Source organism: Trachypithecus francoisi, unplaced genomic scaffold (genome assembly GCF_009764315.1).
Source record: "Trachypithecus francoisi isolate TF-2019V2 unplaced genomic scaffold, Tfra_2.0 Lachesis_group7, whole genome shotgun sequence".
Lineage (NCBI taxonomy): Eukaryota > Metazoa > Chordata > Mammalia > Primates > Cercopithecidae > Trachypithecus > Trachypithecus francoisi.
This window is the reverse complement of record NW_022681472.1, coordinates 95951214-95966544: the sequence shown is the minus strand read 5'-3', so window position 1 is coordinate 95966544 and position 15331 is coordinate 95951214. Positions and strand designations below refer to the sequence as shown.

Below are 15331 nucleotides of genomic sequence, written 5' to 3'. Positions count from 1 at the left end.
GGTCTCATTCTACATCACTTCCTGTAGAAACCTCATTGACCCACCCGCAAGCCAGGAGAGCATCCCCATCATATTTTCCTATAATCGTTTCTAGTTATTAATTACCAGAGTCCTAAACATGGCCTTTTAACCTGTCTGCCCTCCCCAGGCAACCTGGCGAGTTGCTGACAGCCAAGGTCATATGCACTACTGTGGGCCTCACACAGGCAGGGTCTGCACGTGGCTGGTGCACCTCTAGCTTTGGACAGTCCACTCTACAGCATCAGCAGTGTCTGAGAGAGGTTCATTTGGGGTCGTATCAGGGCAGGAACTAATGTTTATTTAGTGTACCTTTAGTTGTGGGAAGTTAAGGAATAATTTTGGGATTAAAATCAAAGCTGGTCAATGTGGCGTGTTCCTGTGGTTCTGAGGCTGAGGCAGGAGGATCACTGAAGCCCGGGAGTTTGAGCTGTACTGTACTGTGATCATGCCTGTGAATAGCAACCACACTCTAGTCTGCGTGACTTCGTGAGACTCCACCCCATTTCTTAAAACACAGACACACACACATATAGAGGAATCATGAACATAGGTATGAAAGTGAGTGAGGAAGGTAGTACATTAGAAGTGTTAACAGATACAGGAAACTAAATAAATGAAGCAGACTTTACAAGAGTGGAATTTTCACAAATCTTAAAGCATCAGGACACCGTTATTGCTATTGATCAGATAAATGCTGAAATCCAAGCTATCGTGAGAAAGTTGCTTAGCGACAGCATACATGATTGTGGTGCGGACAAAGGAAAACCCCAGTGTTTTGGCAACAGAGCAAGGAAGTAAATGATGTAATTTATTGATTTAAAATGTGTGTCCTCTGACTGCCCAATATAGTTCAAAGGTAAGTTGTGATAAATCATGTAGCTGCAATGGAAGAGAAAGTAATGAGTTGTTAGAAAACAATTTTGATGACATTTTTATACTAAAGATATAAAATTTCAAATATTTGGAGAATTCTATAAAAGGAACACAAGTCTATAGCTGTTTGCTGTGATTATTATAGAGATTAAAGAGTTTCACATTAAATAGTTATAGTGCTTCAAAACGATGTACAAGTTGAGCATTTCTAATCTGGAACTTCAGAGTTCAAAATGCTCCAAAATTTGAAACTTTTTGAGACCAACATGTTGCAGCAAGTCGAAACTTCCTCACCTGACCTCATGTGTAACAGGTTGCAGTCCAATCTTTGTTTTGTGCACAAAATTATTTAAAATATTGTATGAAATTACTTTCAGGTTACATGTATAAGGTGTATATGAAACATAAACAGATTTCATGTTTAGACTTGTGTCCTATCCCCTAGATTCCTCATTATGTATCTGCAGACATTCCAAAATCCAAAACATCTGAAATTTGAAACACTCTAGTTCCAAGCGTTGTGAATAAGAGATATTCAACCTATACTGTTCTAAGTGTCAGTGTTTCATCTGGAAAAGGTTTGCTTTTATAAAAAGACCAGGTGACTTTGATATCTAAAGGCTGTGTGGTTCCTTTTTTCCCTGTGTTTTGTGCTTTCCAAAAATTTTTTACTAACTGTACTTGCATTTTTTAAATGGCACGAAGACTTTTGGCCAAACTTTTATTTTTTGTGGGTAAATATGTAAAACTAGCATTAAACCATTTCATGAAGCAAGTAGCAAGATACAGTGAGATTACTTTTTTAAGTATGTAAGTAATAGTACATATTAATGTATTTCTTGAGAATTTTTTTACATGTCATAAGTTTAAGGAGGACCAGTCATACTATAGTATTTCATATTATGCTTTAGAGAGCAAAATTCACTTCCAGGTGTATGGTTTTTCTCTCATAACTTTGGGGCAATCCTTTACTGTGTAGCATTTACATTTACATTTTTATTTAACCTATTCATACCAGATTAAATTGTATTGCATTTTTTAAAATTATTGTCAAGAGTATCTTTCTCACAACAGTTCAGCATTCCTTCAGCTGTGTATTTTAATTTCTGATCTTTTTTTTTTTTTTTTGAGACGGAGTCTTGCTCTGTCGCCCAGGCTGGAGTGCAGTGGCCAGATCTTGGCTCACTGCAAGCTCCACCTCCCAGGTTCACACCATTCTCCTGCCTCAGCCTCCCGAGCAGCTGGGACTACAGGCGCCCGCCACCATGCCTGGCTAATTTTTTTGTATTTTTTAGTAGAGACGGGGTTTCACCGTGTTAGCCAGGATGGTCTCGATCTCCTGACCTCGTGATCCGCCCGTCTCGGCCTCCCAAAGTGCTGGGATTACAGGCTTGAGCCACCGCGCCCGGCCAATTTCTGATCTTTAAAGCATTAAAGCAGCCTGGCTATTTTAATAGAATCCAATTTTTAAAGAAATCACCTGTCTAAATTTTGTCTTCCTCATCCAAGGCAGTTCCCTACTTGATGAGGCCGAGTGGTGGGGTCCTGGGGAAATTGCAGGGCTTACAGCTTTGCTCTTGTCTGTCACAGGTTGGCCAACAGCGAAAAGCAAGGCATGCGGACACACGCCGTCTCTGTGTCAGGTAAGGGGCTCTAGGTAGCAGACCTCGAAAAGCACTCTCATGGGGTAAGATGATCATAGATGTCTATTTTTGGTATAATTGCTTCATTCTAGAATAGCTTATGAAAATAAGCATTCTGGCTATCCAAATTGGCATAATTTTACCATCATTAAATAGTTTTAAGTATGGCTCATAGATTTTATTTTTTTAGATGGGACACAGGTAAAATACCAGATCACTCAGCAAGTTATATAGAATTCCAAATTATTTTTGGGTTTTAATAATATCATGTTAATCATATCCAGAATGAAGTTGCCATTATAATTTATCTTTGCAATTCAGTAGAATATACTTTGCATATTTATTTTTTGAAGTTCAGGAAATATGAGATATTTTAAAACAATTTTTGTATTTCACAATTAATATGCTGTTTGAATATTCCTTTTTTAAAAATATAGTTAAGATACTGGCATGAGCATTATCTTAACTATTTGCTGGTGTGATTGTGTTGTACTTTCCTTGGTGTGTTTCTTTTTTTTTTTTTTTTTTTTTTTTTTGAGACGGAGTCTCGCTCTGTCGCCCAGGCTGGAGTGCAGTGACCGGATCTTGGCTCACTGCAAGCTCCGCCTCCTGGGTTTACGCCCTTCTCCTGCCTCAGCCTCCCCAGTAGCTGGGACTACAGGTGCCCGCCACTGCGCCCGGCTAGTTTTTTTGTATTTTTTAGTAGAGACGAGGTTTCACTGGGTTAGCCAGGATGGTCTCGATCTCCTGACCTCGTGATCCGCCCGTCTCGGCCTCCCAAAGTGCTGGGATTACAGGCTTGAGCCACCGCGCCCGGCCACCTTGGTGTGTTTCAAAATAGATATGCCTTTTTCCCCATTTAAAAATGTGGGAAATAAAGGAAAGGGGGAGGATGAGAAAGCATCTTCTATGGGCCCATTTGATATCTTAAAATATGTATGCAAATATATACATCTGTATATGCACATATGTACATATATAACCGTATACGCACATATATAATTTTTCTTATATATGTGCATACATATATGTTACATTTCTGAAATAATAGTTTCCTTTTAACTTTAGCATCTCACTTAGAAAAGACCCCATTCTTGTTTATTTTGAATCAGTTCTTTTTGAGACAGAGTCTCACTCTGTCGCCCAGGCTGGAGTACAGTGATGCCGTCTCAGCTCACTGCAACCTCTGCCTCCCAGGTTCAAGCAATTCCCCTGCCTCAGCCTCCCAAGTAACTGGGATTACAGGCGCCCACCACCATACCCTGCTAGCTTTTGTATTTTTAGTAGAGACGGGGTTTCACCATATTGGCCAGGCTGGTCTCAAACTCCTGATCTCAGATGATGCACCTGCCTCGGCCTCCCAAAGTGCTGGGATTATAGGTGTGAGCCACTGGGCCTGGCTTCCTTGTTTGTTTTTCTTTTTAATTGTGCACAAATGTCCCATAAGCCCTTCCTCAAGAAATATTTTTGCTTGTATTTGCACACTTGGCAAAGATACTCAATAAAGGTGAATGGTGTGTGATACTGCCCAAGTACTACTGCTCGAGAAATCATTGCTCACTTCCCTGTTAAGTAGAAGGTTGGAGTGCTAGAGCTGGTCTTATGGACAGCTTCGGGGTTGCCAGCATGTTGTCAGCTAAACAGTTAATCATCCTTGTAAGCCTAGTCGTGACTTCATGGAGTAACCCTAGTTTCCAGTAGTGACACTGGGGCACTAAACAACACTCAGCGTTCGCATTTGTTCAGTCTGTGGTGGGTACAGAGAGTTGGCAAACTTGCCAGGCCCTCATGGAGTTTGTAATCTAGTTGGAGAGAGAGAGAGACCACCACACATGCTACAGTCATAGGAGTCCGGAGGAGGGAGCAGCTGCTGGGCGTCAAAGGATGTTCTGTAGGATGTTCTGTAGAGTAGGTGAGATTTGAGCAGGGCTTTGAATAACTCACAGGCCCTTTGGTCCATCTTCTTGCCAAACTGTAAAGCAGCTTTTGGGATGAGCCCTGGGGACTTCCCTTTTGGTGCTTGCCACACACTGTCTCCACAGTCTCCCCAGACTTGATCAAGAGAGAAGGGAAATGTCCCATTATGTTAATAAGGACTATTTCTGGCATCTGTCTTTGGGTAACAAAGTAATGAAATGTAATAAAATAGGCCCCAGCAGTAGTATCTTCAAATCTTTTTTTCTCCTATTTTACTAATCTCTTTTAATCAATACTCTCCTTTCAAGGTTTAAACCTCAGATGTGTCGTTTAGCAGCTGGTCACCACCAAACTTTTGGATTTTACTTCTTCAGCCAACCCCCACTTTATGATCTCAGTGTTTGCATCCTATTTCAGAACCCCGTTAAGAATAAAGTTAGCTGGCATTTTGTGAGTACTTTTGTAGATACTGTGTTCCAGCCTCAGGTTTATGTTCTGTGTTCTTGTATATGTATCATCTCATTTATTCCTTACAACAAACCTATAAGATAGTTTTTCTTATTGTATAGCTGAGGAGACTATGTCCCAGAGAGGTTAAATAATTTGCCCAAGGTTACACAGTTGCTAAAATCTGAAGTCATTATTCAAATTCTAATGTCTGGCTTTAACACCCACCTGAATTACTTGTGATCCTGCTTTCATTGTTTCTTCCTAGGTATTCCTTAACTAGGAGTTCATACTTCAGTACCTTCTCATGTTCTTAAATTGCTACCATGTTGATTTAAATAGGCAGTTCTCTGGTCAGAAACTTTTAGTAATAATTTAGTATCCATCAGATGAAGTTTGGGCTCCTCAGCTTAGCCCTCCAAGACCTTTCATTATTTGCCCACCACCCACCTTTCCAGTCCTCCCTCGCCGCCTCATCTGCATTGTTTTTTAGCCAAAAAAAGTTGGTAGCTGTGCCTCTCCCAACCTCCTTATCTCTGTTGTTCTGCTTGAGCTATTCCATCCAGACTTGCTCTTTTCATCATTACACGTAAAAATATTTTCACTTTCAGAGTTAGTAATACTTCGATATATGACTGTCACTTAGGTGATTTAAAATCCAAGCAAAGAATAATCGGTGTCCAGTGGATATTTAATGACATAGCATTAATTGTTCAGAGTCTTGTTTGTCCTTAGTCATTCTGCCTACTACTTGCTCACTTATGTGGAACCAGACAAACAAGTGTGGCATATTTCTTTTCTTGCATTCTGGCCCTCCCTTCCTTCTTTCCTTCCATCATCCTGACATTCAATGGTGTGTTATGTTTCTATCTTCCACAAAAACTATAAAACCTAAAAACTGACCAGCCTAGCTGGCCAGGAACCAGTGCATTGCACTTAGCCCCAAAGCTGGTAATTGACATTTCTAGGGACATCTTTGTTAAGCCAATACCTAGAAAAACAGTAATATTACTAAATCCCAGGGTTATTTCTTACCTGCCAACCTGGAAACACTGTACTATGTGGGATGTAGTGCTGATACACCGTGGTAGAGGCCCTACTTCTCCTGGATCCTTGTGAAATTCTGCATGTGCTTCTCCACAGTGAGCCTGTTCAGTGTCTAGGATAGTAGGATGAGGCTGCAATCAACTATATGCCACCTGCAATTACTTGTTTTTCTGTCATACAATACCTCATTTAACCCCTAACAAGCCATAAGGGATTGATGAGACCTCACTTTTACATTAATCCAGCCACCAGGTAGTTCTTGAGTGCCTGCAGCATGCCAAGCACAGAATTCTAGATACTGGAGTCTACTAGAAAACAAAGCCACGTCCCTCCCTTTATGGAGTTTATGTTCTTGTGAAAGAGTCAAACCATAGATAGTAAAATAAAGCACGTAAATTGAGAGCAACAGGAAAGCTATTTAAAATTGTGGCCTGTATGACAATATACCTGTACATGTATTAACTCTTGTGGGATTGTAAAGCCCTTCATAAATGCTAAATATTATTTAATCCCACAGTGGCCTTGCAAGGTCTTTATTGTCTCTCCATTTCACAGATACGAAGAATTAAATTCAGAAAGGTAAGCAAACTTGTTCAGTGTCACACAGCTTGAAAATGATGGCACTAGGATTGGAACTCAGGTCATTATTACCCTCTAGGCTCTACTGCCTGTCATGAGCAGTTTGAGAGTTTACTCCCCTGTACTGATGAACTACTGTTACACTCCCAAGTATCGATGAAGATGGAGAGTCTTTGTGGGATTTGTCTGGCTCTCCCATTTTTCTTCACAACCAAAGACTTCTTACCTGACCCAAGTCTGGGTTCACATGTCAGTACCTCATAGAAACCTTTCCTGACTACTTTTAAGAAGATCTGGACTCTTCCTCTTCAGAGTTCTATAGAGCACTGTACGTTTCTTTCTCATGCATAGTCCTAAAATGGATGTCATTGTGTTTTAGAAACCATCTTGTCCATAAAATCATGAACCCATTGCATGTAAAGACATGTTCTGTTTATCTCTTTATTGTCTGGGATATTAGTTTTGTAATTGTTTTTAAATAAATCCATGAACTCCATAAGGTATGGAGGTATGCTGGGACTTAGAGGAATGCATTCTGGATAGTGGGAACAGACAGCAGAAAGGCAGGAATATTTGGAGCAATCAGTGTCACTGGGGCTCTCAAGGGGTTACCTGTAAGCTTGTCACTGTAAATTGTTCTAGATTTTTTCCTAGGAATCATTGTAAGTGGTTCTACATTCTTTCCTGGGAGATGTTGGGCAAGGGAGGAGAGGATAACCAACAGAAAAAGTGAGGGTTTAGATAACTTTAGGACAGTTTGCAGCTCTTAATGGATCTCTCTTGATGGCAAATAAAGTAATATCCTTACATTCCAGAGAGAAGATACCAGGTACTTTTTCATTATTCGTTGCAAAATAAAGGTAGTTATTGGATCACCTTCAGTAAGATTGCAGTGGCAGTTGATGTGGAATATATGAACAGTGTATCTTTGAAATTCACACAGTATTTCTCTATAAAAATAAGTGTAAGATTAACAGAGATTTACAAAAATATCTAACAGAACAACATGTTTTCCTGCCTGTATTCTTCTGAGAACCTAAAGAGGTCTTTTTTTAGCCTAATTATTAAGTTATAAAGAAACTTACGCTTATTGTGGAGCTCAGGTACAACTTAGAACATATCTGAAATTCAAGTGCTGCAGTCTTTCATAAAGTATGCTGAAAGAGGAGATGTGGCATCTACGGGGAGGGAGTGCTTAAACAGTGGTAGTGTGGGTTAAAATTACCCTAGAAATCAGGTAGTTCCAAATCAGTGAGTAAAGCTATCTTTTAAATATTTTGAAGGTACAAACTTGGGGTTTTTGTTTGGTTGATTATTGTGTTTGGGTTTTTTTTTTTTTCTTTTCTAAAATAACCAAGCCCTTGATCAAGCAGTAAAACCTTAATTATGACCAGAAGTACAAGATAACACTTGATAGTAGCACCATTGCATTATGCACGTGGCTCTTGTTACATATTTGGATTACACGTGTGAGACTGGAGATAATACACGTTTTCTCATTTGTATCTCTGTCATATAAACCAATGTAGTGATCTTTTTCAAATGCTTGATTTGATTGTCTCTAAACCCTTCATGCTAAAGGACAATTATACTACTTTGTGATACTTTTTTTTTTCCCCCACTCTGTCGCACAGGCTGGAATGCAGTGGCGTGATCTCGGCTCACTGCAGCCTGCGTCTCCCACATTCAAGCAATTCTTCTGCCTCAGCCTCTCAAGTAGCTGGGACTACAGTTGTGCACCACCATGCCCAGCTAGTTTTTGTATTTTTAGTAGAGATGGGGTTTTACCATGTTGGCCAGGCTGGTCTTGAACTCTTGACCTCCGGTGATCCACCCACCTCGGCCTCCCAAAGTGCTAGAATTAAAATTACAGTCTTGAGCCACCACGCCTGGCCCTTTGTGATACTTTTTCAGTATTTGTTGCAATTTAAATAAATTTTTAATTTTCTAACAGATTATTTTGGTTCAGTTGTTTATCATGCAGCATAATTTCCTTTATTTAAGATTACTTTTAGGTTTTCCAGGTTAGTGACTGGAAATTATTCTGAACTATTAAAACATCTAATGAAATAAATGTTATTTGTATTTTGTATTAAGCTGCTTCATTACAGATTCTAAAACAGCTCACTTGTATATGCAAAGGTGGTTTGTAAACTGTAAAGTTCTATAAAATATAAGGTGGTATCGTCTATAATACTGCATTTTATCTCTTTCTGTGTGGTCTCTGATATACTAGGTTTGTTACCTGTTCTTGACTATGTCACTTATAAATACAGGTGGTTATTTACATATGCATGTGGCTTAGAGATCATGCCTGGCCCGTCCACAAGTGTCATTTTGTTTAAACCTCATGAGAGTCTTCGTAATATTTTCACCTTACACATGAAATTAAGACACTCAGAGCTGAAGTGGTTTGGCCAAGTTCACGCAACTAGTAAGTAATAGCCTGCTGGAAATCTTGATCTTGGACTACAAGGTTTGTTCTCTTTACATTAGACCATATTGACTCATTTATTTCTTTTTTTTTTTTCTTTTTTTTTTGGAGACACGGTCTCCCTCTGTCACCTAGGCTGGAATGCAGTGGCTTGATCTCAGCTCACTGCAGCCTCAACCTCCCGGGCTCAAGCATTCCTCCTGCCTTGGCTTCCCAAGTAGCTGGGACTACAGGTGTGCACCACCATGCCTGGTGAATTTTTGTATTTTTTTTTTGTAGAGACAGGGTGTCCCTATGTTGCCCGGGCTGGTCTCAAACTCCTGGGCTCAAGCGATCCGCCTGCCTCTGCCTCTGAAAATGCTGGAATTACAGCTGTGAGCCCCCGCACCTAGCCTGTGTTGACTCATTTCCAAAGCTTGATGATATAAATGTGTGGAAGGGAATAATACTTTGGAAGAGTTTGAGCATGATTCCATTAAGGTTCTTCCCCCCCCCCCCCATTTATTAGGAATAGGATAGTACTGACTCAGTTCCAACTCTTTCATTAAAATTCAGAAATGTGCCCTGTATTCAAGTTTGAAAAAGGTTCTTCTGTCTAGTTTTACACTCTAGTTTCAATTTTGATAATGCTGTGGGTTACCAAGGTAGCCTTTGTCTGTTGCTGAAAGCTTGATTTAAATGCTAGCCTTTAGGAATTAAAAGGGGAAAGAAAAAAAAAACCTTACCCTAATTTTAGAGCACTATCACCTGTTACATAAGTAGTTCTTTTTTTTCCCCACCAAATCCAAGAGACACTGAGAAAATTGTAAAATAAAACTAAATTTAGGCCAGGTACAGTGCCTCACGCCTGTAGTCTTAGCACTTTGGGAGGCCAAGGCAGGCAGATTGCTTGAGCCCAAGAGTTTGAGACCAGCCTGGGCAACATGGTGAAACCCTGTCTCTACAAGAAATGTAGCCAGGCGTGGTGGCGTGTGCCCATAGTCCCAGCTACTCAGAAGACTGAGGTAGGAGGATCCCTTGACCTTGGGATTTGGAGATTGCATTGAGCTGAGATCACTCCACTGTACTCCATCCTGGGTGACAAAGAGAGACCCTGCCCCCCTCCCCCCAAAAAAACAACTAAATTTTAAAAGATAAATTCATTTTTGTGAATTATATGGTTTGTGACATAATGTAATCAAATTAATTCTACTAATAATTTTTGTGTGCACAAAGTAATAGGTGTTGAATGTTATTGACATATTCCTAGTACCTGGCTCACTGGAAATTATTCTAGTTTCAACAGTCATGAATAGTGTTTTGTAGTCAGTCTGGTATTAGGAGAGACTCCAAACCATTGAGAAGTGTACAGTTGTCACTGACTTCATACAGACAGACTGGCTGATGGTGTTGTGCATGAATAAGGAAGTGAATAATCAAAATAGCCCAGCTGTGCTACCTTCTTTCCTATAGCCCTCCCTCCCACCATTACATCATTTGAACTCCCTATGCCACTACTGAGATTTGAGTGTTCTTCTTAGTCATACCCTTTCTTCTATGGGTTCTAAAGCAGTTGAGAAGAATACTTGGAAGTCATGTAGGTTTTGAAATATCAACATCGTATGTTGTTAAGTAGTATCTTGAAAAAGGACCCAGAACCACTCCTTCACCCTTGAGTTGAACTTCTCGTCTCAGCTGCAGTAAGTGCAGACAGTGCAGACAGAAACTCACAGACCTCCCTGGCAAGGAGTAGCCTGAGGCACTTTCAGATTTTTAAAAAGGTTAAATGAAAAGCTGAGCAATAATGAGTACAACAGAAATTAAAAGTGGATTTTTGTTTTTATAAACTTGTTCCAGCCCACAGAAATCCAGCTCAGTCTTAAAATTTTATTTCCAGAAGAGATTATTCCCATCTTCTCCCAAGCAGCCTCCACGCTATAAAGGGGAAAGAAATATATGAGAGTATTATAAACAAAAATGTATTTTTGTCTTTATAAAATAAATGCTTCACAGTTGGCAGTGTTGGGTATACTTGGCTCATGAACCATCTTGATCCTCTGGCGAAACTTATTAACAATAATTAAGCTTCTCAGTCTTTTTTAAAAAATGGGTTATTAAAACACAAGAAGCCCAAGTATCATCATCTTACCAAATATAAAATAAATATTGCTAACATCAAAAGGCCCAGTTTTTTTTCTTTGAAGAAAATAATTTTAAATGGAATGCTTAAAAGTTTAAAATATAAATTCTAGAATTTGACCTCAAGTCTACCCCTACCCGGCTTGTAGCTTATAGCTATACAATAATTGTAGATTAAAATCAAACCGCATGAGTCAAGACAAAATATTGTTGATGCCTTTACAAAGAGGAGACCATGGAAATGAACAAATATTAAGTGCCTACTGTGCTTTTGAATTTTGAGTTTTTAAAACTTTTTATGGAAAATTTCAGACATATACAGAAAAGAGAGAATAGAATTGTATCATGATTTTTCATATCATCATCACCCAGATTCAGCAACTAAAATCTTCTGGCCAATTTTATTTCACCTCTGCCTCCATCCACTTACATACACACATAATCCCTGCTGGTTATTCTAAAGCAAATCTAAGGCATATTTCACCTATAACTATTCCTAAAAGATGAGACTTTTTTTTTACAAAACATTATCAGCTATCCAGTCAGTGTTCAAATGTCCCTTATTGTCCCATTTTCATATGTGGTTTCGTCTAAACAAGAGTCAGACAAGAAGTACTTTGTGAATTTGCTTGCAACATCTCCTGTATGTGTCAGCTAGACCTTGTTGATTGTTTGTTAACTCGTTGCAATTAATCTGTTGAAGAAATTGTGTCTGCTTTCCTATTCTCATTCTGGATTAGGCTGATTACATCTCTATGATGCTGTTTTGTTTAACCTATTCTTTTCTGGCCCCTTTATTTCCCATAAGCTGCTTGTTAGAATCTAGAGAAGTTTGATCCAGTTTGGGCTTGATTTCTGCCCCACCCCTCTCCCCCCCCCCCCACGCCCCCCCGCCGCCAGGAAAACTTCATAGGTGATGTACATCTGGTTGTTCTTTGTGATGTGAAGACTAATCAATGGGTTTAGGTCCCATCATTCTCTGATCCATACATGGGAACGTCCCCATGAGCATTTCACCTAATAGTTTTAGCAGCTATTGACATTAATGCTTAGATTTCATCAGAGGCCACAAAATGGAACCCTGTGAATCCTGCCATTTCTTCTCCCTTTTGTTTAGCTGGAATACTTCTAGAGACAGCTTTCCCTCACCAGCTGCTTCATTACCCTTGGTAACAGGCTTCTTCTGGGAAGACAGGAAAACTGCCTTTTTCTTTTCCTTTATTTACCAGTTTTTAAAGTAATAAATTTTCCCTTGCTAGTCAGATGTCACTCTTTGAGATTTTCTTTTTAAAATGTCAGTATGAATTTGTGTGTTTTTTGCGTGTTGGGATAGGAGGTTCCCCCATGACCACCCCAGGTTGGATGATTACTGGGAAACCTGTTTCCTGGAACACAGAGCTCAGGTAGTGTGCAGCTTTGTCAGCACCACACCCTCATGCCCAAGGAGAAGAACAGAGTTGAGAGGTATGGTCAAAGGAAAATATCGCCTTACTTATGTAACTAGAAATAAAAAGGAAAATGCTGATCCAGTTGAACTATTCTCATTGTGCTCTTTATCCCATTCATACCTGTTCCTCCAGAAGCCCCAGACTCCGTTGTTGCTCGCATACCCTCTGCATACCCCCTGTTTTGTCTTCATTGCTTGGTTTCCCCCAACTTCTAAAACACTACACCTGTGTCTTCTGGGACTTCTCTATATATTCCTCTTTGTCACCTTCCTCTAACTAAAACTCTGGAGGTCACTGATACCCCTTGGTGCCTCTGTAGCCCTGCTGATGATGTCTGAGAACCATGGTAGCACTAGCACTGGAGATGAGGCAAGTATCCCTTTTCATTGCCCCTTTCAGACGCTTCTCCCTCAAAAACACCAACTTTGAATCTCACATATCAGAACAAGGCTATCCTATGATCCTCAAAGTTCTGAGCACCCAGTTCACTGTCACTTCTCCAGCATCCCCCATCGTAGTTTGGGAGGATTTCAGAAATCATGGTAGGCGGTTCTTCCAGCACGTCTTTTTTTTTTTTTTTTTTTTTTTGAGATGAAGTCTCACTCCGTTGCCCAGGCTGGAGTGCAGTGGCCTAATCTTGGCTCACTGCAACCTCCACCTCCCGGTTTCAAGCGATTCTCCTGCCTCAGCCTCCCGAGTAGCTGGGATTGCAGGGGTGCGCCACCACACTCAGCTAATTTTTTGTATTTTTAGTAGAGACAGTGTTTCACAGTGTTGGCCAAGCTGGTCTCAAACTCCTGACCTCAGGTGATCTCCCCTCCTTGGCCTCCCGAGGTGCTGGGATTATAGGTGTGACCCACTGTGTCCAGCCCCAGCACCTCTTCTCTCCATTCTTCCAATGGTGCTGTCTGCTATTCTCGTTCCTGTAGGGCCTACACTTTATCTACAACTATAACTTTCCTATAATTTCAATTTTAAGAAAGCCCTCTCTGACCACTACCTCCAATTTTTCTAGCTTGTTCCTTGATCGCATCCCCATTCTGCTGTCTACATCACACTTTTGTGTCTTCTCTGGTTTCTTAACAAGCCTAAAACCCCTGATTGATCATTGTATCCTTCCCTGGCATACGTCCTCATCATCTCTGCCCTACTGTTTTGTTTGTTTTAACTCACTTGGCAGAAACACTGCCAGTAAAGCCAGCTCGTTCTGTCCCGTGTCTGCTGTAGCACAACTGAACCTTCAAGTGAGTAGCACAATCACATTGCTTCGGTCTTACTTTCAGTTCTGTCTCACAGCCACTTTGAACCTTTCCTTAAACCTCCAGCATTTGCCAGCCGTAAGTGCTGCCTGCCTTGGTCTCACAATAGATACAATAGATGACTTGTCCTCACCCAATTAGATCTCCTACTTTTTTTTTTTTTTTTGGAGACAGAACCTCTCTCTGTCACCCAGGCTGGAGTGCAGTGGTGCGATCTTGGCTTACTGCAATCTCCGCTTCCTGGGTTCAAGCAATTCTTGTGCCTTAGCCTCCTGAGTAGCTAGAACTACAGACACTTGGTTAATTTTTGTATTTTTGGTAGAGACAGTATTTCTCCATGTTAGCTGGTCTCAAACTCCTGTCCTCAAGTGGTCCGTGTGCCTCAACCTCCCAAAGTGCTGGGATTACAGGCATGAGCCACCACGCCCAGCCCAATTAAGTCTAACTTGTTGCCAGTCTATCTTCTATCACTTGTTACCTGGTCAGGAATGTTCCCTGCTCTACTACTGTTAGATTTTTTCCCTATGTGCAGCAAGCCAATCATTGTGGCAACAGGTTTTGCCAAAGAGAAAAGATCTTATTCCCAAGGCTGCCGTGTGAGGAGATGAGAGAACAAATGTCAAATATGCCTCCCCAAAGATGAAGTTTTAGGGATATTTATGGGATAAAGGAGCAGGGCAGTTGAAGGCATGGGAAAAAGTGATTGGGGTATAAGGAAAAGTGAGTTAATAAGTGATCTGCACACACATAGGCTTCCTGACTCTTCATAGAATGCATGTTCAGAAAAGGGTAGCATTACCATGATCTGAGGGAAGAGTTTGCAGCTCTGATGTCATATGGTCATCTCTCCTGCATTGGCATAAGCCCATTTGAAGGATTGGTGGCCTCAAGCTGTTTGAGCTGGGCAAGAGCTGCCCTCTACTTTCTGAAAAACAACTAAAAGCACCCATTACTGCAGTGACCTACAGGAAGCTAGTGGGAGTTTAGTTATGGATTGTCTGGCTGTTTGACTTGCTTGTGGGAGTTTGTAAATCTAAGCAACTAAAAGCAACTGATATCATTTGGATATTTATCCCTGCCCAAATCTCATGTAGAAACGTAATCCCCAGTTTTGGAGGTGGGGCCTGGTGGTTGTTGCTGGAATCATGAGGCAGATCCCTTATGAATGGCTTGGGCCATTCCTTTGGTGATGCGTGATCTCTGGTTCTGAGTTCACATTAGAACTGGTCCTTTAAAGTATGTGGCTCTTCCCCACCCCTTGCTCTTGCTTTTGCTGTGTGATGTGCCTGCTCCCTCTTCACCTTCTGCCATGATTGTAAGCTTCCTGAGGCCTCCCCAGAAACCAAAAAGATGTCAGCGCCATGCTTTACATAAAGCTGGCAGAACTGTGAGCCAATGAAAACCTTTTTTCTTTATAAATTACCCAGTCTCCAGTATTTATTGATAGCAATACAATAATGGCCTCATACAGCAAACAAGGCAGGTTAAGTTTGGCAGGCTTAATCAGGTTAGCTCTAGTTTCATTTGCACATCACCCACTGTGGT

General features: G+C 40.7%; 1 protein-coding gene across 37 annotated transcripts in view; it reads left to right on the top strand.

The window, feature by feature from the left end:
• The window catches only part of PTK2 (protein tyrosine kinase 2), a 366245-nt gene that overhangs the window by 219182 nt on the left and 131732 nt on the right, over nt 1–15331 (top strand). For all 37 annotated transcript variants that reach the window (XM_033203331.1, XM_033203330.1, XM_033203297.1 and 34 more), the window contains one exon: nt 2485–2537. In XM_033203331.1, the coding sequence (XP_033059222.1) occupies nt 2485–2537 (53 nt within the window). The remainder of the gene's footprint in view (nt 1–2484; nt 2538–15331) is intronic.